This window comes from Engystomops pustulosus, chromosome 6 (genome assembly GCF_040894005.1).
Source record: "Engystomops pustulosus chromosome 6, aEngPut4.maternal, whole genome shotgun sequence".
Classification (NCBI taxonomy): Eukaryota; Metazoa; Chordata; class Amphibia; order Anura; family Leptodactylidae; genus Engystomops; species Engystomops pustulosus.
Window position 1 is genome coordinate 138,337,256 of NC_092416.1, and position 24,897 is coordinate 138,362,152.

The 24,897-nt window shown below is 43.3% G+C and overlaps 2 protein-coding genes across 3 annotated transcripts; one reads left to right on the forward strand and one right to left on the reverse strand.

The window, feature by feature from the left end:
• Positions 1 to 3,299: 3,299 nt before the first annotated feature.
• On the forward strand, positions 3,300 to 6,439 carry LOC140064415 (uncharacterized). The gene has a single exon (XM_072111293.1). It carries the CDS (start codon positions 3,300 to 3,302, stop codon positions 4,371 to 4,373), a length of 1,074 nt encoding a protein of 357 aa, XP_071967394.1. The 3' UTR covers positions 4,374 to 6,439.
• An 8,937-nt stretch (positions 6,440 to 15,376) lies between these two features.
• On the reverse strand, positions 15,377 to 24,184 carry LSM12 (LSM12 homolog). 2 transcript variants are annotated; one of them, XM_072111295.1, is made up of 5 exons: positions 24,042 to 24,184; positions 21,793 to 21,926; positions 18,465 to 18,574; positions 16,994 to 17,120; positions 15,377 to 16,081 (listed from the first exon to the last, which is right to left on the reverse strand). In XM_072111295.1, exons 1-5 carry the CDS (start codon positions 24,091 to 24,093, stop codon positions 15,989 to 15,991), a joined length of 516 nt encoding a protein of 171 aa, XP_071967396.1. In that variant the 5' UTR covers positions 24,094 to 24,184; the 3' UTR covers positions 15,377 to 15,988. The 2 variants fall into 2 exon arrangements, with proteins under 2 accessions (XP_071967396.1, XP_071967395.1); XM_072111294.1 differs by lacking the exon at positions 24,042 to 24,184 and adding an exon at positions 23,822 to 24,033.
• Positions 24,185 to 24,897: the final 713 nt, after the last annotated feature.

Genomic DNA, 24,897 nt, shown 5'->3' on the forward strand with positions numbered 1-24,897 from the left:
TGACTGGGCTGTTACTATAGATGGTTATAGTCTTTTTAGAAAGGATCGTATAAATAAAAAAGGGGGAGGGGTTTGTTTATATGTGAATTCTTGCCTCAAGCCCGTCTTGCGAGATGACATCAGTAACGCAAATGTGGAGTCCCTATGGGTGGAGATAAGGGGAGGGAAAAAGAATAATAAAATATTACTAGGGGTTTGTTATAAGGCTCCAAATATAGTGGAGGCAGCAGAGGAAATGCTGATAAGTGAAATGGATGCGGCTTCAAAGCATGGTGAAGTACTTATCATGGGGGACTTCAATCACCCAGATATTGACTGGGGGGCAGAAACCTGCAGGTCCTTCAAAGGTAGCAGGTTCTTGTCAACAACAAAAGACAATTACCTGTCGCAACTAGTCCTGGAGCCAACAAGAGGGGGGGCACTGCTGGACCTTATCCTTACCAACAGACCTGATAGGGTATCAAAACTACAGGTTGGGGGGAACCTGGGGAATAGTGATCATAATATCATTGATTTTGTATTACGCTTTACTAAGCATGTTAGTGAAGGGGCAACCAACACTCTAAACTTCAGGAGGGCAAATTTTCATCAACTAAGGGAAGACCTTAAAGGCATAGACTGGGATAATGCTCTCAAAGACAAAAGCCCCCCCCCAAAAATGGGACTTTTTCTCATATATTCTGAAAAAGTCCTGTGTGAAACACATACCTTATGGGAAAAAGCATAAAAGGAACAAGAAAAAGCCTATGTGGCTAACTAGTCTTGTAAGGAAAGCAATAAGCGAGAAAGATAAAGCGTTTAAGGTGCTAAAACGTGAAGGTAGCGATGAGGCATTACAGGATTATAGAGAGAAAAATAAATCCTGTAAAAAGCAGATAAAGGCCGCAAAAATAGAGACTGAAAGAAATATTGCCAGGGAGAGCAAAAATAATCCCAAATTATTTTTCAAGTATATAAATGATAAGAAACTAAAAACAGAGAGGGTGGGTCCCCTTAGAAATAACATGGGGGTCATGGTGGAAGGAGATGAGGAAAGGGCCAATCTACTGAATGTCGCCTTCTCAACTGTCTTTACCCAGGAAAATCCCCTGGTGGAAGACACAATGAGGAATAATGTAAATTCTTTTTATAATGTCAACAGTTTAACCCAGGAAGAGGTACGGCGCCGCCTCGCAACCACTAAGATAGATAAATCACCTGGGCCAGATGGCATACACCCCCGGGTTCTGCATGAATTATGTACGGTGATAGACAGACCGTTATTTTTAATATTTGAAGATTCACTGAGGACTGGTTATGTTCCACAGGAATGGCGCATAGCAAATGTGGTACCAATATACAAAAAAGGATCAAATAGCGATCCTGGAAACTACAGACCCGTAAGTCTAACTGCTGTGGTGGGGAAAATATTTGAAGGGTTTATTAGAGATGCTATCCTGGAGTATCTCACTGTGCACAACCTTATAACCCAGCGTCAGCATGGGTTTATGAGAGATCGGTCCTGTCAGACTAATCTGATTGGTTTCTACGAGGAGGTAAGTTCAAGACTGGATCTGGGGGACGCTGTGGATGTTGTATATCTGGACTTTTCAAAGGCATTTGACACCGTGCCACATAAAAGGTTGGTATATAAAATGAGACTGCTGGGAATAGGAGAAAATCTGTGTATCTGGGTAAGTAATTGGCTTAGTGATAGAAAACAGAGGGTGGTCATTAATGGCACATTCTCCGATTGGGTTGATGTTACCAGTGGAGTGCCACAGGGGTCAGTATTGGGGCCACTTCTTTTTAATATTTTTATTAATGACCTTGTAGTGGGTTTACACAGTTAAGTTTCAATATTTGCAGATGATACTAAGCTGTGTAAAGTAATAAATACTGAGGTCGATAGTTTAGCATTACAGAGGGATTTGTGGAAGCTTGAGGGATGGGCAGAGAAATGGTTGATGAGGTTTAATGTAGATAAATGTAAAGTTATGCACTTGGGCCATGGAAACAAAAAGTATAATTATGTTCTAAACGGTCAATTACTTAGTAAAACTGAGGCTGAAAAGGACTTGGGGGTATTGGTGGATGGTAAACTTAATTTTAGTGACCAGAGCCAGGCGGCTGCTGCTAAAGCAAATAAAATAATGGGATGTATCAAGAGAGGAATAGATTCTCATGATAAAGACATAGTTCTGCCCTTATACAAATCCCTGGTCAGACCACACATGGAATATTGTGGACAGTTTTGGGCACCAGTATATAAAAAGGATATAGTAGAGCTGGAACGGGTGCAGAGGAGAGCAACCAGGATTATTAGGGGAATGGGGGGACTAGAATACAATGACAGATTACAAAATTTGGGACTATTCAGTTTAGAAAAAAGACGACTGAGGGGAGACCTCATTACAATGTACAAATACCTGAACGGACAGTACAAGGATCTCTCCAAAGATCTTTTTATACCTCGGCCTGTGACCAGGACAAGGGGGCATCCTCTACGCCTAGAGGAGAGGCGATTCTACCATCACCATAGACAAAGGTTCTTTACTGTAAGAGCAGTGAGACTGTGGAACTCTCTGCCGCATGAGGTTGTTATGGCGGACTCTATGTACATGTTCAAGAGAGGCCTGGATGCCTTTCTGGAGAGAAAAAATATCACGGGTTATGGGGATAAAACATTTATTTAATTCTTGAAGGTTGGACTTGATGGACTTGCGTCTCCTTCCAGCCTTATATACTATGATACTATTTACTAAGGGCCCAATTCGCGTTTTCCCGACGTGTTACCCGAATATTTCCGATTTGCACCGATTTCCCCTGAATTGCCCCGGGATTTTGGCGCACGCGATCGGATTGTGGCGCATGGGCGCTGGCATGCACGCGACGGAAATCGGGGGGTGTGGCCGAACAGTAACCCGACGGATTCGGAAAAACCGCCGCATTTAAAAAAAAAAAAGTTGGTCGCACGGGCCATACTCACATGCACCACGATATAGACAATGAACTACGGGGCACCTCGGCGGACTTTGGCGCAGCAGCGCCACCTGGTGGACATCGGGCGCAGGACCTTCATGAATCGCCGGAAGACCCGAACGCTCATCAGAGAAGCCGCCGCTGGAACGCGAATGGACCGGGTAAGTAAATGTGCCCCAATGTGTTAAGTAAAGACACCAGTTAAATTGTCTATGCTACAAAAAATTGTAACTTTTAATTCATTTTATATCTCCATAGAATAAGAAAGAATACATCACAAAGTTGCATAAGATGCTTTGAGAGCTATGAGAAGATAAAGCATAAGGAGATCCCTCACCATGTGCTTCATCATGGCAGCACTGCTTACACTCCTAGTCCTGACGTACACAACAGATGCAAATCCCACCCAGTTCTGTCCTTCATCTTGTCTTTGCTATGACTCCTCTAACCTAGTGGAATGTAGAGATCTGGAGCTCCTCCTGGTTCCTCATCACCTTCCTCACAGTACGTGGATGCTGGATCTTCGCCAGAACAACCTCAGCCGCCTTGAGCCTACCTCATTTCAAGCCTTGTGGTCACTTCGGATCCTTCTTTTATCTGATAACCAGATTGAGGTTGTGTTAGCAAGATCATTTCGTTCTCTTGGCTTCCTTGAACGTTTGGACCTTTCTAATAACTTACTCAGTAGCCTTCCTCATGACTTCTCCAGGGGTTTAGGTTCCCTTAGAGAACTGCGAGTTCCTGCAAATAGGTTGACTGCCTTGAATTATGAAAGTCTAAGACACATGGAAAGTCTGGAAAAATTAGACCTGAGCAGGAATTATTTGGGTTCTATAGAACAGGGGGCCTTTCGTGGACTTTCTAGGCTACGTCACCTTCACCTCCAGTCCAACTTTCTAGATTCAGTTAGAGGGGGATATTTTTTTATGTTGCAGAACCTAGAACTCCTTGACCTTTCAGACAACAATATTAGTACCATCGCTGTAGAGTCTTTCACCTCCCTGCACTCCCTTCGACTCTTGTCTCTCTCAGACAATCAGTTAAGTCATCTCAAGTTTAAGACGTTCCTCAACCTCCAAACCCCCAGTACTCACATCCAAGTATCTGGCAACCCATGGATATGTGACTGTGACTTGCAGAGAGTGTTCGGGAAGATTACCAGTGTGAGGCATCTGCACATAGATGACTATGACAATCTCACTTGTGCAGGACCACCTCAACTCTCTGGTGCTGCCCTGGTATCAGTGGACAACCAGCTATGTGTAGCCGAGACTGCCACAGTACTGGTCATCACTATAACCGTGTTAGTTACTGTCATAGCTGCAATTGTAATGGCCGAGAGGAACCGTAAAAAAAATCAAGAGAAGAACTGGAATGAACCTGATGGTCCCTTTGAAACACAGGACAAGTGAGATGAATAATCTTAAATAAGAGGATACATGTAATATGTGCTGCCATGTGGGATTTACTGGAGTTGGTCAGAACAGACAGAAAGCAGGACTTACGTGGAGAAAAAAGTATTTACTCAGCCACCAATTGTGCAAGTTCTCCCACTTAATAAGATGAGAGAGGCCTGTAATTGAATCATATAGGTTGTGAGTCCTCAAGGGCAGGGTCCTCCTTCCACTTGTCTCCTGATCGATATAGTTTGTATTTGTACTTCTATTTGTTCTTGTCTTAATGTAATGTATGTGAACCCCTGAATGATTGTACAGCACCATGGAAATAATGGTGCACTGTAAATAAATAATTATAATCATGGGTCTACCTCACCTAATAGAGATAAAATCTGAAAACAATTCCAGAAAAACACATTGGGGCATATGTATTATCGTATATATGCGCCTAAAAAAAAGTGTTGGGAACTCAAGTTTTTTAGGCACAAAAGTGTTGCGGATCATTTATAATGCGTACGCACCAGAAAGAACAGATGTTTCCGGCTATCCCGACTCGTCCGCCTTTTTGGGGGAACAAGTGGGCGTGGCCTATATTTTTCATATCATCTGACACATTTAAGTTGAGTTTGTCGGCTTTTTATGCACAATTTTTGGCGCAGAACAGGCAAGGAAAAAATGGTCTGAAATCAAAAGAAAAACAGGTGCAGCCCATGTAAGATTTGGCGCACATCTCATTTGTGTCTGCATTTTTATGGCACTCGAATGATTATTTCCGATTAGACCAGGGGACCCACGCAAGTTCTCACCCCGTGCCGTCAAAATGATCACAAGAAAGGCAAGAAAAAAAATCCCAGGACCACACGGGGGACATAATGACTGACCCGCAGAAAGCTGGGACCAATGTAACAAATGCTACCACCAGTAACACACTACCCCACCAGGGATCCTGCAGTGCCAGACGTGTCCCACTACTTAAGCCAAAACATATCCGGGCCCGACTGAGGTTTGCTGGAGAGCATTTTGTTGTTCCAGAAGATTATTAGGAGAATGTCATATGGTCAGATGAAACCAATGTAGAACTGTTTGGTAGAAACACAACTCGTAATGTTTGGAGGAGAGTGAATGGGAGTGAAGCATTGGAGGGGGGGGGGGGCAACATCATGACGAGGGGCTGTTTCTTTGCAAAGGGACCAAGACAATAGATCTGTGTACATGAAAGAGTGAATTTGACTATGTATTGTGAGCTTTTGAGTGAAAATCACCTTCCATCAGAAAGTGCATTGAAGTTGAAACATGGCAGAGTCTTTCAGCATGACAATGATCCCAAGCAGACCACCAGGGCAATGAAGGATTGGCTGGTAAGAAAACCTTTGGAGGGAATTGAAGTCTGTGTTGCAAAGTCACAGCCCCAAAAATCACTGCTGTACAGGAGATCTGCATGGAGGAATGGCCAACATACCAGCAACAGTGTGCGCCAACCTTGTGAAGACTTACAGAAAACGTGTGACCTCTGTCATTACCAACAAAGGATTTATAACAAAGGATTGAGATGAACTTTTGTTACTGACCAATTACTTATTTTCCACCATAGTTTGCAAAATCAGACAATGTGATTTTCTGGAACTGTTTTCACATTTTGTCTCTCCTAGTTGAGGTTCTACCTATGATATCAATTAGAGTGATGGCACACGTAGCGTTTTTGGCACGTTTTTAAGCAGTCCATCAAAAACCGCATGCGCTTAAAAACGGCGCCAAATGTGTGCCATCAACCTTACAGGCCTCTCTCATCTTTTTAAGTTGGAGAATTTGCACAATTGGTGGCTGACTATATAATTTTCCCCACTGTATGTAGACCTCTGAAATGCTTCAGGGTTGTAACATAGTTTAAAAGACAGCACCACTCTTGTCCAGTGGAAGTGTGTGGTATTGCAGCTGGCTTTACCTTTAACACAACAAGGTTGGAATATTATACACAGCTCATGGGCACCACGGACGCTGCTAGTTTTGATTTGAACAGAAGTGATTGATATAAAGAAGAATGATTTGAGCACTCTTCTCTGAGGCATTAAAAATCTACACATTAAAGATGAATTCATAAATAAAACTAAATGTGAATAGTCATTCCATGCAGTTATGGAAGTGGGCATCGGCTGACATGTTCTACTCATCATTTATACATCAGGAAGAAGGCTTCCCCTGATAATATAGGTTTGTGATCAGGGTCAGCTCCAGGTTTCAGTGGGCCCCTTTTCAATGAACTCCTGTGGCAGCATTAATTATAATAAAAATTATAAAAAAATAAAAAGAAGAAACCAATACTCCTGTTCCCTAAAATGTTCCCTAGTTTATCTTACCTAACAGCCCCTTAATGGGTATTTTATATAAAGCCCCCCTCACCCCCATGGATTCCTTATGTACAGCCTTATGTGGGCCCCTGGCACTTGCCCAGCTCTGCCCAGTGCTGGTGCCGGCCCTGTCTGTGATTACAGGTATCATGGTAATGCACATTGTGATGTCACAGCACAGTACAAGGATAAAGTACCCTATAATGTTGTGATTTAGACATGATATACACTCACCGGCCACTTTATTATGAACACCTGTCCAACTGCTCGTTAACACTTAATTTCTAATCAGCCAATCACATGGCGGCAACTCAGTGCATTTAGGCATGTAGACATGGTCAAGACAATCTCCTGCAGTTCAAACCGAGCATCAGTATGGGGAAGAAAGGTGATTTGAGTGCCTTTGAACGTGGCATGGTTGTTGGTGCCAGAAGGGCTGGTCTGAGTATTTCAGAAACTGCTGATCTACTGGGATTTTCACGCACAACCATCTCTAAGGTTTACAGAGAATGGTCCGAAAAAGCGAAAAAGAAAAAACATCCAGTGAGCGGCAGTTCTGTTGGCGGAAATGCCTTGTTGATGCACGAGGTCAGAGGAGAATGGGCAGACTGGTTCGAGCTTATAGAAAGGCAACAGTGACTCAAATCGCCACCCGTTACAACCAAGGTAGGCATAAGAGCATCTCTGAACGCACAGTACGTCGAACTTTGAGGCAGATGGGCTACAGCAGCAGAACACCACACCGAGTGCCACTCCTTTCAGTTAAGAACAGGAAACTGAGGCTACAATTTGCACAAGCTCATCGAAATTGGACAGTAGAAGATTGGAAAAACGTTGCCTGGTCTGATGAGTCTCGATTTCTGCTGCGACATTCGGATGGTAGGGTCAGAATTTGGCGTCAACAACATGAAAGCATGGATCCATCCAGCCTTGTATCAACAGTTCAGGCTGGTGGTGGTGGTGTCATGGTGTGGGGAATATTTTCTTGGCACTCTTTGGGCCCCTTGGTACCAATTGAGCATCGTTGCAACACCACAGCCTACCTGAGTATTGTTGCTGACCATGTCCATCCCTTTATGACCACAATGTACCCAACATCTGATGGCTACTTTCAGCAGGATAATGCGCCATGTCATAAAGCTGGAATCATCTCAGACTGGTTTCTTGAACATGACAATGAGGTCACTGTACTCAAATGGCCTCCACAGTCACCAGATCTCAATCCAATAGAGCATCTTTGGGATGTGGTGGAACGGGAGATTCACATCATGGATGTGCAGCCGACAAATCTGCGGCAACTGTGTGATGCCATCATGTCAATATCAAAATGGACCAAAATCTCTGAGGAATGCTTCCAGCACCTTGTTGAATCTATGCCACGAAGAATTGAGGCAGTTCTGAAGGCAAAAGGGGGTCCAACCCGTTACTAGCATAGTGTACCTAATAAAGTGGCCGGTGAGTGTATAGCACTGATAGCAAAGACCAAAAATGAGTTAAACCAGTGATGTCCCATTACAGGCATAATGCGCACACACAGTGATGTCCCAGTACAGGGATAATGCATACACACAGTGATGTCTCAGTACAGGGATAATGCATACACACAGTGATGTCTCAGTACAGGGATAAAGCACACACACAGTGATGTCTCAGTACAGGGATAATACACACACACAGTGATGTCCCAGTATAGGGATAATGCACGCCATGATGTCACAGTAGTGAGATAATGTACACAGTGATATCACAGTACATTGATAATACACAAAGTGCTGTCACAATACAGGTATAATACACAAAGTGATGTCACAGTAGAGGGATAGTGTGTATGGCAATTACAATATTACTACTTAAGGACATCCGACTCAAAGACAACCCCTAGTTACACATGGACCTCTGCCCACTGTGACCTCTGGTGAAGCTCTCTGGAAGCTTTACTTTAGTCCCAGGTTGCAATGATCAGCTGTAAGGCGTCTGTAATTAAGTTTTATTGATAATCCTACAGCTACAGTTGTAAAATATACTGCCTGACTTATATACAAGTTCAACTTAAGTACAAACCCAAGGAACCTATTTTGTACGTAACCCAGGGACTGCCTGTATAGGCATAATCTAATCAGCACTGGTACAATGCGGGAAGGAATTATACAAAGCGATATCACAGTGGAGGGATAATCTAGCGATATTATAATAGTAATATTGCACAACAAAACTTGGATTACATAGTGGAGTGTTAATTAGTCCAGTCATCAGGGATAATATAGAGTGATGCCACAGTAAAGGAATAACCTATGGCACAGGAAATATTTAAACAGTAATGTCGTGACACCATCTCATAGCACATGCAGAACACAATAAGCCCACCATGTACACCGCGGTTATCAAATCCAATCCACAGCCTTGTGTTAAGTGGCATAAGATACTCAGTTACAGGACTGTGACTATTGGCTTCTGTGTGGTGGCGCTGTGACTATTAGCTACTATAGGGGCACATATTCACCATGGCGATGTCTCAGGTTATTTAACAATATGTGCAGGTTTGTGTCCTAAAAGGGCTGATTGTAAATGGTAATAGTGTATAAATGGATAACAGATGGATTACTTTGGGACTTTTAAGGCAACCACAAGGATGAAGTGGCACCCGGTAAAAATTAGTTACACTGAAGTACAGTATCCCATCACAGCAAAGGAACAATGTCATCAACATGCAGGTATAATGAACTCACACTGTCACAGCACCCTAATAATTCAAGAAATAATTCCCCTCCATAACCATAAATATCACTTATTATACTAAATGTCTAAATGGAGATGGGCTTATTAGGAGTCGCTACATCTGCCAGCTATACCAGGGGCAGACACAGACTCTGAGGGGGAGATTTATCATAAGTCTCAGAGCAGAACTTTTCTAGATACCCATGGCAACCAATCACAGCTCAGCTTTAATTTTCCCACAGCTGTTTCTAAAATTAAAGCTAAGCTCCGATTGGTTTCCACAGGTAACTAGATGAGTTTTACCGTAGAAACTTGATGATAAATCTCCCCCAGGGAGTCTAGTGAATGATTTGCATCCCACCACTGTATGGGGCCTTACCAGGGGTGTAACTACAGTGGTAGCAGCCATAGCAACCGCTATGGGGCCCACAGTGTCAGGAGGACCCAGCATCCAGCCAGACACCCTAAAGCAGTGGTGGCGAACCTATGGCACGGGTGCCAGAGGTGGCACTCAGAGCCCTTTCTGTGGGCACCCAGGCCTTCACCCCAACACAGAGTTTGCCAGCTAGGCTTTCTCCTGTGATCCAATACAGCCCAGGACGTGCCATGCTTGGCGCTTTTTTAAAGCAACATCCTTGGCTGCCAGGACTATAGGAGGAGCTAGAAGGTGTGGATAGAGATGGATTGTCATTGGAGCTTCTGCTCTGGGTCCCCTGATTCTCTCTCTTCAGGGGACCTTGTGGGGAAGCTACAATCCAAATTTCTCCAACATCTTTCTATTGTATTGGTGAATTCAGGAGACCAATACGATTAAAACCTGTGCTACAGCAAGAAGCAATAAGTTACTGCTTAAATTGTCATGTTGGCACTTTGCGACATATACGTGGGTTTTAGTTGTAGCTTGGGCACTCTGTCTCCAAAAGGTTCGCCATCACTGCCCTAAAGAGTGGAGGATGTGTATCATTATATCCATATTATGCTGCACTTTGTACATCATAATATGTATATAACAAATATGCTGTGTGTTTGCATATGTTCTATATGAGTGTGCATAAGTGTACAAATGTGTGATTGTAACTTGCATGTGTGAGTATACAAATATGTATAATTTTTAAGTGGGAAGGGGGGCCCCAAGCCGAAGCCTGTTATGGCGGCCTGCCACTCCTAGTTACGCCACTGGGCCTTACTGGTCTCTGGGACCCAATGCAGTTGAATAACATGCATTATATGCACATACCATGATGTATTAGCCCAAGCTATATGACCGCCCCCTTAGCTATGCCCTTGTTCACATCTGCTAAATCTGTCCTGTTTTAATGGTCATGCAGGGTTTGGTGATCGTTGTACTACTAATAGCTGCTAGATGGCTCCCTAGCTAAACTTTTAGCTTACAAGGTGAACTTACATTTGGTTATTGCAAAGTAGAAAATATTGGTATTCAGGGACCTTGGATGGATAATTGGTACCAAGGTATTCTTGCCAAAAGAAAAGCAAAAAATATACTTTTTATTCATTGTCTCCATACATGAAGTTCTCCAAGTAACAGCAGTGTCTGCACACGTCAGCATAACCCCACTGAAGGGAAGTAATGAGCCAACATCCTCTTATTAAAGGGAGTTTCCAGTTTCATGCAAATATACATATTTAAGTATGAACTTGTTTTACTGTGGTGCCTTCTTTCATGACAGAAGGACCTTTGAGCCCCTCAGGCACCTGAATAGATAAGGGGCAACAACCCATCGGAATCATATCCAAGTGTCTGGTTCTAACATTGAATGGGCACTAATAAATGCTCCGTCACGGTCCTCACTGTATACACTACCAGCATCTATCACAGCAAATAACAGTAGTATTTCTAGAGAAAATTCTTATATAGGAAACATTGACTGGAGTAAACACTATTCCCAGCTCTCCCACAATCCTGAATGTCAAGTCTGCTTATTTATATCATCATCTGCAGGATGTCCATTAAAAAAAAAAACCACAACAGGTGTTCAGGGCTCAGGAAAAGCAGAGTGCCAAAGCTACTGTCACACAGCTTTCCCAGAAACAGATGTGTTGTCAAACGAAATCCTATTTCTATTGATATTTTGGTAGTAAAAAAAATTGTCAGGAGAAGACGGAGAAGCAGCAGGGTCATTATACATCGATTTCGAGGCATCTTTGTATCTGAGAAATTTATTTGTAGACACGACAGCCTTGGACGGACACCAAGGACGCTGCCTGGATGCGTCACTCATGCTTCAACCAATCCCAGATATGACGGAAGGAGCCAATGTATGGACTCCAGTCTGTACCAGACACAAAGATTCCTACGGCGTGGCCTGTCTCCAGCATCTTTGCTGCCTCCTACTGTAAGCTGAAGGCACTACATTCACTAGAGCATCAGCCCCACTTACTAGAGTAAGCAGCTCCTAGTGCCGTTTGAGGTTAGTATGAAAAATTCCCTTTATGTTCCACCAACAACAAATCACATGCGCAATATAAACATTCACCACATTTTTACATGAGTTTAGCAATTTTAACAAGCTTAGCAGTTGACATGCAAATTGTGTCATGTTAAATATAAGAATATCTTTAAGACCCCCATCTCCGTTCTGCAAGAACTGGATATACAAGCAGCAAATGAGCAGGAAGTTGATCTTGCATTTCTAAGTATGTCTTAAAGACGTATTCTTATCTGGGCATTCACATCCAGATTAATTAATCTGCCTTATATAAACTTTTCTTCAATGGGATGTTATTAAAAAAAATGTGTGAAGATAATTTCTCATAAAAGTAGTGATTATGGTCCCTTAGAAACAAGACTGTGTCCCTGGATACGGCCACCTCTGCTGGAGTGATTGCACAAAGAAACAAGGTTTGTGTATATATATAATGTCCGGGAGTTACTGCAGGTCCCACAGCCGTCCTGTGGTAATGATTGCCAAATCCAGGAGGTCAGGCAGGACTCAATAGCGCATGTCTGGCCACTGCTGTCAAAATGTGAGGTGGCCGTATCCAAGGAAGCTCTCATTTCTAAGGGACAACATGACTACATTTATGAGAAATTATCTTCACACAGGAACTTTTTTTTTTTTATAACATCTAATTGAAGAAATTATTACATATGGAAAATGAATTAAATTTAAATGCCCAGATGGGAATACCCCTTTAAGCTGCCTGTACATCTGGTTCTGTAGCCATAGCATGACAAAGAACATGTTAGGTTTCTAGGTATTCTAGAAGCAAAGATAATGGATTCTGAAGTGACCCTCCCTCTGCAATCACAAAACTTAAATTCATGTGAAAATGAGGCAGGAAGAATTGACTTTCTTTTCTTTAAATATGGAAACTTAGAAAAGGGAACTGAGAAAGGAAATTCCATATCCTAGCTGAGGGGTCTAGTAGTTTAGTGGGGGTAAAGCAAAGTGACAGCTTCTCTAAGCTAGGAAGCAACTAATATCAGAAGGTGTAGTATACTATACTTTAAGGACCTGTCACCCATAATTTCGGCACTAGGAGCTGCTTACCAAGGTAAGCAGCTCCTAGTGCTTAAACAAACGCCGCAGTGTTAGAAGGATAGCGTTACCGGAAACCTCCGGTAACCCTAACACTGCTGCGGAGTACAATGTAATCGTCGGACCGCTCGCCATGAGGGGGCGGTGCGAGGCGCTGCCTCTTCCCTGAACCGCCCCGCTCGCTCCATAGGCCAACGTGGCAGTACGTCAATTACATTGTACCCCGCCGCAGTGTTAGATAGCGTTACCGGAGGTTTCCGGAAACGCTATCCTTCTAACACAGCAGCATTTGTTTAAAGGGGTATTCCGGGAATCAGCATAATTCATATACAAATGGGTACTCAACTAATTACACATTAGCTTATATTTTATTTAAAATTTTGCTCCCCTTAGCAGAAAATGCTGGTGACATAGACTAACGAAGAATTAAAATGCTACTGGCCCTTTAATCAGTCCGTTAATTTCCCCCGCGCGGTCCGTTGTGGATCAGACACAGGCCACAAGATGGCCGCTGGTCACATGTCCTGCACCTGCCTGGGCAGGTCATGTGATCACCACTACGTTTGGCTGCAGTGCATCCAGTATGGCCAGTGTTGTGGTGATGGCAGTTACACATCATTACTATGGTAACAGAGCAAGAAAACCTGTTACATCATCACTGGGAGCAGAGCATAAGAGCACTAAAGGATCATGGAACCTGTAGTTTCCAGTGGCGGCCATCTTGGTGATAACCCCACCTACTTTAGAGAGGCCATAAATTTTGTAAATCATAAAATCAAACTATTTAAGTTCTGGTTTGTGACGAATTACATTGGGTATTGTTGTACTCATTTATTTATATCATCAAGGGTGCGGTCACACGTTTCAGTTAAAACTGCATTGCAATCAGCTTTGAGGAGGTTTTAGGTGCAGTTTTGTCAATTTAACAGGTGAAAGACAAGAACTGAATGGGTGAATGACATTTGTGGAGCAGGTTTCCCCTTCAAAATCAAATTCACCCGTTCAGTTCAGGTCTTTCACCTGCTAAATTGACAAAACTGCACCTAAAACCACCTCAAAGCTGATTGCGATGCAGCTTTAACTGCAACGTGTGACCGCACCCCAAGGGTTTTGTGTCAGACGTTCATATTCCTGGAAAACCCCTTTAAGCACTAGGAGCTGTTTACTTTAGTAAGCAGCACCTAGTGCCGAAATTATGGGTGACAGGTCCTGTTTAAGGGTGCATTCACATGTGGCGATGAACGCATGGAACAACCGAGGAGAGATTTGCCTAATTAAATGGCCGTTAACCGTTGCATTTTGTAAACAAATGTTAATGCATACATTACCACACGTGTTATCACATGAACTGCTGCATTTTGTAAATGCAAATATTAACAGCCATTTAATTTGACTAATTTGATAGCATTTACCAAACCTTCTGATAAAACTCCAGAACAGGCGATGCGGATGCTGCGAGTGAGGGGCCGATGTGAATGTTTAAGTGAGAAAAACAACAAGACACACATGCTTACCGAGTGGGACAGGGGTTGGGTAATCCAGCTCATAAGATACATGTGAGAGTCCTTAAAGTACATCTACCACTGAGGTGAAAGACTAAGCAAATTAGGCCGAGGGGCTCCATTAACACCCATGTAAGCTGCTGCCACTACCATTACCACTACCACACTAAAATAATGGTAGAACATTATAAATTTAGGGGATCCAGGAACCGAACTAATGAAGTGCTGTGGGAGCCATTGAGGCAACCCTGCCAACTGGAAGATGGTAGAGGGTAGAATTAGCCAAGAGTTTTGTTCACCTCCTAAAGTTCAATAAGTTGGAGTCTTATGGAGAACAGAGTGGATTCCTCCAACTATTTGCTATCACATTGAAGCATGATATACTATATGATCTTTAAATGTGTTATCCATGGCCTCCTTCCTTCTGAAATCCCCCACCATTCAGATGGCAGCGGTGCTACTGTTTTCTGGACAGAGGCCAAGGCAGACAATAGAAAGGTGGTGTTGGGTGTTACAACCAAGAATATTTCATATTAACCATCTGTCCTATGGTTATGACACGTATGTTAAGGCTGGAAAACCCCTTTATGAAACTTCAAGCTGGAAGATTACCTGTTTATCTGCCCCACATTTACAGCGCTTTTCCCTGTGGTAGCGCTGCAGAGAAACTGAATGCAGTTTTTTTCACAGTCACTGGAGGTCCCAGGGGAACATTGTGATCAGCTTATTGTCTAGGAACGTTTAGACTATTAATAGATTGCACAAAGTTTAAAAGCTCATAATACACAGCATATTAATACCATCCTCTACCAGGGACAGCCCTGATGGATTTCCAAAAGAGCCTTCAGTGCACTTTACAAATGTAACAAGAGAATAAAAGGGCACTAAATAGAATGAATCTACACATAGTCCACACCACATTTGCTGCCAACCAAGGAAATATCTTGCAGACAGGGTTTACTTTTGTTTTTCATTTTTTTATTTTCTGTTTTTTGTGTTTTTTTTTGTTTTTTTAAGTTTGTTGTTCTTTTTACAGGCAAATTTATAACCCTTTCACGGCCAGAGGGAGCCATGCCAAGCACTGTCCTGTCCCAGTGGCTGAGGAAGGGTTGAGGATTTCACCCAGCAACAGGAGAGAAAAGAGAAACATAACACAAATAAAAGACAAAAAGTAAACATTAACAAAAAAAATAGGATTGGGAGAACAGTACTGTTGTGGGAGAAATGCAACCTTGGGAAAATTCTCAACTGGAGCCGGACTGGCAAATGGAACGAAAAAAAAAAAAAATTGGGGGGAAAAAAATAGGGGATCCCCATGGGGTCCGCTATAACTCTGCATCTCCTCAACCCCCTCAATACAAAATCCAGTACTTCGAGGCCATTGTAGGAAGGGGTTGAGAGGGACTAGTCCGGAAATAAAAGCTACCCATACCACCCCGATCCACCCCCCTGCTTGCCCCCATCCCTAAGTTGACCACCCCTTTCTCTGTAACTCTTCGCACGGATCCCACCACAGTGGAATAAAGAGCAGGCAGCTCAGGGGCGGACAGGCCGATGCAGCTGAGGGCTCAGGAGGACGTGCTGGTTTCCTTCTGTGATGGTTGAATTGCATTTCTCTGCAGCCCCTTCTGATTATCCAAATCTCTAAAGTGTTTTTCAACCTAGAAACATGAAATAATTAAATAAAATGTCTGCAAAACAGCATAAAAAGAAGATGGGACATTAGGGAGAAGAGGTATGGAAATATCATGCAATTAGAAGACACCTTAGTATAGGCGTCAGTGGTGGCGAAGCTATAGTACCAGAGGTGGCACTCCAAGCACTCTGTGGGCACCCAGGCTGGGGCTCCAGCGTAGGATTCACCCAATAGAATTCAAGGCCTCCCGTTGCAGGCTTCCCAGGACATACCGCAATCAGCTATATATTTTGGGCTGCTTGGTACAGCAGGAAGAATTAGTAGTAATGGAGTAGTTCTGCTTTAGGGCCCATGATTTCTCCTGTTCAGGGGGGCCTTCAAGCAAAGCTACAATCATAATCCAAATTTCTCCTTTTAACCATATTCATGTCTTAAGGTCACCAATACAATAGAAAGATGACAGAGCAGTGAGCAATAAGTTACTGCTGTGTTGGCACTTGGTAATAAATAAATGGGTTTTGGTTGTGGTTTGGGCACCATTATTGGTATAGGCCAGAGTTACATAAGGGGGATGTTCATTCATCAATTGGCACCAATCAGCAGAATGAGGCGGCTGTGCCTTCGTTTTGTTGACTAACAATTACACATAGAATTCCTTAAATGGATTGTTAATCCACACAAAGATGTCCTCTATTCACAGGATTGGGGATCCCAGTGGTGAATGGGGGTCTATTGCACTTCTAAGGAATGGAGTGGCAGGTTGGATTTGGGAATTTCTCGGCCATCCACAACTAGGCTCATGCAATGCCCATATAACCAGGGGCTTGTACAAATAATAGTAACACAATACCAGAAGTAGAAAGTGAGCAACCCTGACATTCACACAGCAAGACAGTAGCAGATAGAGAAAAGAGTAAGAAACTTAGCAGTAACTCACTATTTTGCGAACATGGCTTAGTGCGCTGCCTTCCTTTCCTTTGCAGTTCTCCACTTGGTAGGGTGGAGAGATTACTACGTCTTCCATAACTACTATATTCTTCTCTTGCCATTTACAGTCCTTTATCCTGTAGAAGACCATATTCATTAATACAAATACGGAGCACATGAATGAAGCTGTTGCCCACAAAAAAAAAAGAAAAAAAAAAAAAGAATTTCCCAGACATCTTTCAAAACTATAAGAGGAGAAAAGCTTTAAAGTGCATTTTTTTCAAATTGTAAACAAAAAAAAAAGTACAAGTTTACTTTACGTAATGTTATGTCTTAGTAAAAGGAAGGTGAAAGTCACTTATTTTATAGTTATGTAAATTTTGACCCATGGTGATTGGTGCCTGAATGTTCAGGTCAAATTTTGACATTCTGCCAGGTAATTCTTTAAATGACGATATCTCTGGAAAAGCTTAACATATCTCAACAATTTTTACTTTGTTTTTGCATGACATGCGAGACTAAATTGATAGAATATTTATCCCGAGCCCATGCACCTAGAAACACAATTCTAGTGTCATATTAAACAGGAGAGTCCTCTTATGGATTGTGCATGGAAGATTGAGAACCAGAGAGATCCATTATTTAAGTTACAATCTGGTATACAAAGCGGTGTATAAAAAAAAATATTACAAACTGAGGGTGAATATATTCAGTTCTGTTAAGCATTCATACAACATATTAAAGGGGAGATTCTTCTGTGTAAATTGACATACAACGTATGTTTCTACGTGCCAGGGTTCAGTAGATATGGCCGTTTGAAGTACTGTCAAGACATTTATAGACGTCCTTTCTGCAAATAGGACGTATATAGCTGTATGGTGGTCATGAAAGGGTTAAAAGTCTTTGTAATATGGCCCAGCAAGTTTACATCTCTACTTCTCTCCTTGCTGAATTCAGTCTTGCTACCAAGACAGAAGCTCATTATGAAGTCAGATCACACAAACTATGGAGAAGGGAGCAGCGGGTCACAGCAGCTAGGTTTTCTCTACCCCCTACACTCTGAAATCTTAAAGAGGGAATAAAGGCTTGTCAGTTCAGACAGAGGAGAGGTTTCAGAGCTTCAGCATGAAGTAAGAGAATCCAGTCACCAACTCACAAATTTCCAACTGTTAATATCTACAGAATCTCAAGTGTAGCATCAGCCAGCGGCTACATTGTATGGGGGCCATCATATAACCAACTGGTAACCCATAACATCAGCCATTTACAGCTGGCAGGGTGTAATAGGCAATCACAATACACTTAAAGAATTATTCCCCTCCATATACAAGATATACATATACAAGTTCAGGGTCTTTCAGCATTGAGCCCATTAGAATATTACAGCGTTTGAGGGGGACACAACACTCAAACAGTAATTAAATTCTCAGGATGAATAATGAAAACCATACTGTGCAGTGCAGTTGGAGCAGACCACTTACGTCTTATGAATGGTCTGGAATAGTTGCTGTCCTTCCAGAGAGACCCCGGCACTGATGGCATAAGCCTGGCTCATCTTCTCTTCCTTCTCCAACCGGGCTCTGCTCGCCAGCTGAAAAAAAATGATATATTATATTTTACATTTCTTCATGACACCACTGAACTAAAAACATATTCATCTGGAGGCCTATATTGTGAAGTCTGGGCAGTAGCTTCTTCCCATATCCATGTCATTTCCGTAATTATTCCTAGAAATGTAGGAATTCAACAACTAGGAATGATCAGAAATGGTTATTTCATATTATTACTAATCCAACAGATCCTATTTAAAGGACATTTAACACCAGAATGAAGGCTTGTAAACCTTTACACTGACATACAGGTGTGTGCTCTCCATTTGGCAGGTTCTTATGCCCTGGTTTAAGAAAAAAAAAAAGGCTTTTAAAACTATGCAAATTAAACTAAGGGGCTCCAGGCTCCATTAACACCTCGAGCCCAGAGGCCCACAGACTAATTTGCATAATTTTAAGAGCTTTTTTGTAAAAGCCAGGGAATAAGCCGAACCAAACGCAAAGCGGGCTGGCGTATTCATAGGTCACCGCCTCCTCGGACACGTACACCCCGCTATGAATACGCCGGACCACTGTGGGCTTCTTCCAGTGTTCTGAGGGCACTGCTGAAAATGGAGTAGGGCTAGGAGCTCATCCTGCCAGAGGGGGCAAACACTAGTATGGTAGTGGGCTTGGTTTACAATCCTTGATTCTGATGGTAGATGTCCTTTAACCCTCAAGAACAAGACCCTTTTTTGTTTTTGCATTTCTATTTTTCACTCCCCACCAAAGACCTATAACTTATTTTTCATGTAAAGAGCTGTGTGACAGCTGGTTTTCAATGTAACAAATTGCACTTCATATTGAAGGTATTAAATACTCCATACTGTGTCCTGGGAAGCAGAAGAAAATTCCAAATTTAGTGAAATTGGTGGAAAAAAAAAAAAAAAAAAAAAAAAAAAAACATCTGCGCCATTTTCTTATACAGGTTTTATGTTTTCATACATTTACAAAAGTTAAGAACTACCGTATACCAAAATTTTCATACTGCAGTGTACGAAGCTTTGTGTTGTCTCATTTGAGGTGTTCATTGCTACCTTTTTGATCACTTTTTATAAATATTTTTTAAATGTTGCAAAATGGCAAAAAAAAGAGACCATTTTCCGTTACGGGGTTAAACGCCGGAAATAACAGTTATTATATTTTGATCGCAAAATAAATATACCAGCATACCATACTGTCAGATCTAGGATGATGATTTATTTACTGTTTTATATCAGTTCTAGGGAAAAAGAGGCAATTTGAAAAATATATACCGTATTTTCCGGGCCATTAGGCGCACCGGAATATAAGGCGCATCAGTCCGATGCGCCTTATATATGTAATAATTCCATATATAAGGCGCATCGGACTATAAGGCGCAGGGTCCGGTGGCGGAGCGGAGACCCGACGAGAAGAGACGCGGCGACGCGGGGAAGGTGAGGTGGAGGAGGGCAGCGGACCATACTTACATAGGTCCCCGCTACCGGAGACAGCAGATCTCCAGCGGGAACTGCAGAACGACGCGGCAGAAGTTGTTCGTGCCGCGTGGTCTGCAGTTCCCGCTGGAGATCTGCTGTCTCCGGTAGCGGGGACCTATGTAAGTATGGTCCGCTGCCCTGCGCCATACATAGGGCGCACCGGACTATAAGGCGCACTTTGGATTTCCAAGGAAATCCAAGGCTTTTATGTGCGCCTTACAGTCCGGAAAATACAGTACATTATTTACAATTTTTAAGATCTAGGGTACTTTAACCCTAGGTTGTCTGATGTATCTTACTATATACAGAAATACTACAGTAGGGCAGTATATGGGACTTTCCCACATCTATTAAATGCACAAACCCCACATTATAATAGATTGGCCAAAACAAGACAGCATCGGGTCTTAGGACCTGAAGCCCGCATGGTAACAGATCGCAACTCCCTGATGACGTCACAGGGAGCAACAATCTAAGCCAATATGGCAGCGCCGCTGGCTTTTTACTGTCGCCGCCAGCTTTCCCAGCAGTGATCGAAGGGTTAATACCAATTGCGGGTTTTGCTAGTGGGTGTTTGGTGAAATATGCAGCAAAATCCACCTTGTATTTCATCAGGTCAGAGTTAGAAAAGGATTACTACAAATTTAAGATTTTAGGAAAAGGAAGTCCATTACAATGGTTTATCTGTGTGCCATTCCATGGCTCCCTGTTCCCACAGTGCAGCCCTTTGGCTCAGTTACAACAATGGCGGTAGCCACACAACTACTGCAACTACTCAGGGCCTCAGCCATTACAGGAAGAGCAGTAATCAACATGAAGACTCATCATTCTCAACCCCGTGAGCAGAGCCTGAGGACCATGCAACAATAATGAGGAGAAGTTTACCTTCCTCTTGCCCCAGCCGCCCAATGAAACTTGAAAATCCTTTTAAGACTAGTCAAGCTTTATCAAAAATCTAATTATGCAAAGCCGCTTATGGCATTGTGTGCACCAGCAAATACTAAACTAAAGAGTATTCAAGGTAATTGACCGCTCCATAACCTATACACTAGGGAGGGTAATTATTGACAAAGGAAATTACCCACTGCCCTGTCTGCAGCCACATTCACAGCTAAAAAGGTGCTTATACCTCTTACCTTACACCTCACTGAATACAACTTTTCGGCAATGGAAAAATCTTAAAATATTCTATTTAGAGAATCTTAATTTAAATGTATAAATATTTAAAAAGGTCCTGACAGCCAGAAATTGGCCACTAGGAGCTGCTAGTGCCAAAACAAATGCAGCGGTGTCATCGCTTCGGAGTACAATGGAAGTGCCGGTGTGCTCTAAAAGCGGTCCGGCGTATTCATGAGGGGGCGGTCCGAGGCGCTGCCTCTTCCCCGGACCGTCCTGCACACTCCATAGCTCACCAGTGACTGCCGTGCATCATGCAGTCACCACCCCTAATCCTGCCCCCCTCATGAATGCCCCGGAGCACTTTGAGAGCGGTCCAGCATTTGTAATGTACTCTGCAGCGGTGTTAGATAGTGTTATCCAAGGTTTCTGATAACGCTAGCAGTGTAATACTGCGTTTGTTTTAGCACTAGGAGCCGCTTACTTTAGTAAGCGGCTCCTAGTGCCCAATTTCTGGGTGACTGGTCCTCTTTAACTATACACCTAAGAAGGCAAAGCCTTTACTGTCATGCGTCAGCAAGTGGATTAAAGGGGTTTTCCCTAATCTACCCAAATGCAATGTGATGAGCAGATGTCCAACCTACCTTGCCAATGTTGAGGGAGGCTAGAGGCGGAGGAGTCTGTGTGCGATCGTTCAATACCTCTACTTCAGACACATACTGCAGGTTAAGCAGGAGGATGTCAGCATGGTTGGGTTTTCCACTAGTCGAGGGGCATTCTGTAGACAAGGTGATTAAGGAAAACACGACATATGGCAGGAAATGACAATCCCACATGAATAGAAAAAATGAGTGGGGCCGTCTCATACCAATTACAGGTAGTGTAAAACCAATGGAAGAGCAGGTAATCGCCAGTTCAGCAGCTGGTGGTGGACTAGTCCTATCTTTGTATGTGTAAGTGGCAGCAGAACTGAAAAGTGCACTTTTAGGGCTCTGGGCAGGCAGTTCTTTCTGGATCGAACTGCTCACCCGCCTCCCCTGTAACTACTGTAGTATCCAAACATGAGCCAAAGACATGGATTTTAACTTTACTTTTCAGTCCCGCTGCTAACAGAGATCACCCAGTGACAAAACCCAACACAATCTGCATTTTAAAAGGCTGAAAAGACTGGCCTCCACCCTGGATGAAGCTGATACAAAGGTGGCAACATTCCTGTACTGTGTCTTTATTTGCAAACTGCTCCCACGTACCATGCATGTTCCTTATGATACAATTTAAAAGGGGTTGAATAAGATTATGAAAAAGTCTGCTCTTCAATTAAACAGTGCCACCTCTGTCCATAATCTATTTAAGGTTTTCACTTCACTGCAGCCACGGCTAAGCAGGGACCCTACTTCCTGTGGAAAACCTGATTAACATTAGAATGGACTAGAGCTACAATGAGATTATATTCAAAACATGATAAAGTAATATGGATGCCCCATAAGGGGGGCAATAGCCCTGTATCACTAGCTATGGTTTTAAATTTATTTAACACAACAAAACATTGTAAACATATTTGAACATAGATTATACCACAAACCACATAACCAGGGGGACCCAGATACAAACCCTAATCACATATACCATGTTCACTACATAACAGAAACCCTAAAGGCAAACAACCTGTATAGTAGGCGAGGTGCTGGAGCCCCCAAATCTGTGCCAGTTTACTGCTCCACTGAGAGCTATCCCCACAACCACTTATGGGTATCATCTATCTGCTCATACCTGGGGGAACGTGGTATAGCACCATATCAATACGGTCACCAGAATAGGAGGAACGCTAAGGGCACCAAACACGTAGAGCCAATAATAAGGGCGCAACCCTCAGTCACACCCAAAACTTTAAAAAGAGTTAAGACAATTTTCCAGGTTGACAAATTCGGGGGCTATAGTAAAGTATTCCTCAATATTAAATTCCTGACCTGTAAATGGTCTTCGATGGAAAATCCCCCTAAATTTACACAGAAAATGGCAACACCACCAGCACTATACAAGAACTTCTAAAGAAACCTCACTATTTGAACGCAATTACAAAAATCCAATTTAAACAAGGGAGTCCACCATTTTTAAATGCAGTGATCAAAGCATACAGAAAAACCCCAGGGCTCCAAGTCCAGCTACAATCCTAGAACAGGAATGCATTTTTAAAATCCTGTTACTACCAACATATACTAAGATTTCCATTTTTCCAGGGCCAATTCCTAACACTACGTGCCGATCCTACAGGTGGACTCCCAGGCGGATGCAGAGCATCATGGTGACCTTGTCACACAGGTAGCATGGCCCTTCCTCATACACGGCCCCTGATAACACCGCACACACACAGGATGCATTAGACACCCAAGTCATCACACCCTGAGGTGCTGCAGGACAGTAACACATGGAGATGAGAGGCCTCCCAGCCCAGCACACAGCGCCCACACCACACCGGTCACCGGACAGCACAGCTGGCGAGCAGCGGGCACCTGCAGCGTGTAAGGAGCCGCAGCGGCGCGGATGTAGCGCCCCCGCCCGCTGGCTACACGCTGTTAGCTCCGCTACAGGCAGCAGCTCATAGTGTGGGGTCCCCCTCCCCCAGCCCGGGCTTTTCCTCCACCACCACCGGCCCCTCCGTCACATTTAGGATACTGAGCGCCAACATCTTGCTCTGGTAGTCAAACGCCACCACCTCCCCCTGCAACCGCGTCTCCTGGCAAGTCCGGCACGAAACCTGGGAGCCAATGCTGAAGTATTCCCCCGGAGCGGCCATCTTCCTCCTGCCGGCCTGTGCGTGACGCGCTTTACCGCTGCGACCTCAGCGCGCAACCTTAAAAGCCAGCGTAAGGCGTGGGGCCTGCCGGGAAATTACCTTGGTGATGCGGCGTGACCGCACCTCTTTCGCCGGAAAACGCCGCCGCCATCTTGGAAGTGGCACTTATTTCCCATTGATTGAGCGTAGAGCGGCCATCGTGACATTGGGACTTTCCTCCTGCTCACCTCGTTGAGGACGTTGGCTTTTGTATTCGAAGGCCACTTCCGTGCAGGCAGTTGACGTCGCCATTTTGAAAGCGGGAAAGCTTTCAACAAACTTTATTGTCTTTGAACAGCTACAATATGTGAATGGGTTTGGACGTGCCCCTGTGCATGTAGAATACCTGTACTATCCTTGTAGCAGTTCCAACCACTGAGGATTTCTTGATCAACTATGTTACCTTGGCTAAAAAGTTTATCAATTAATGTGAAATACTAAAATAACCTTATGGGTTCATTGGATAAGTAGAAAAATATTGAAGGGGTCATTCACAAAGGCACTTGCACCAGTTTTCTATCGGACTTTGCACATTCTTTCTCATGAAAACTGCTTGTAAAGGTATTTAAGAAGAGTCCGAGACACATACACAACGCAAATTTCTGCAGTGAAGGGGACATTCCCGTGCTGTCGGACCATGCGCCACATTTATCATACAAAGTGCGACAGAAGTGTGTCACACGCCGCATGTTAAAAGGTGCACCAAAAAAAGTTGGTACACTCTATCGAAGCAGTGCAGGGAGCACCAGATTCATGAAGAACGGGTGCCACAAATCATGAATCTGGCGCTCCCTGCACTATACACTGCACATAGTACAGTTTGCGCAATTTTGCTAAATATTGGCCTGAGAGTTTTCAGTTGTTGTTACCATGAGTGGCTCAGGGAGGATTCCCAACTGGAGTTTTTAAATGCCTC

What these genes read in the sequence shown, in the direction of transcription:
- LOC140064415 (XM_072111293.1), top strand. Translation starts at nt 3,300, where the DNA reads ATGTGCTTCATCATGGCAGCACTGCTTACACTCCTAGTCCTGACGTAC.
- LSM12 (XM_072111294.1), bottom strand. Translation starts at nt 23,942, where the DNA reads ATGGCCGCTCCGGGGGAATACTTCAGCATTGGCTCCCAGGTTTCGTGC. An exon ending in CCTCCCTCAACATTGGCAAG is followed by an intron (nt 18,575 to 21,792) that starts GTAGGTTGGACA and finishes ATTTTTTTTCAG; the next exon opens with CTGGCGAGCAGAGCCCGGTT. An exon ending in TAAGCCATGTTCGCAAAATA is followed by an intron (nt 16,082 to 16,993) that starts GTGAGTTACTGC and finishes TCATGTTTCTAG; the next exon opens with GTTGAAAAACACTTTAGAGA.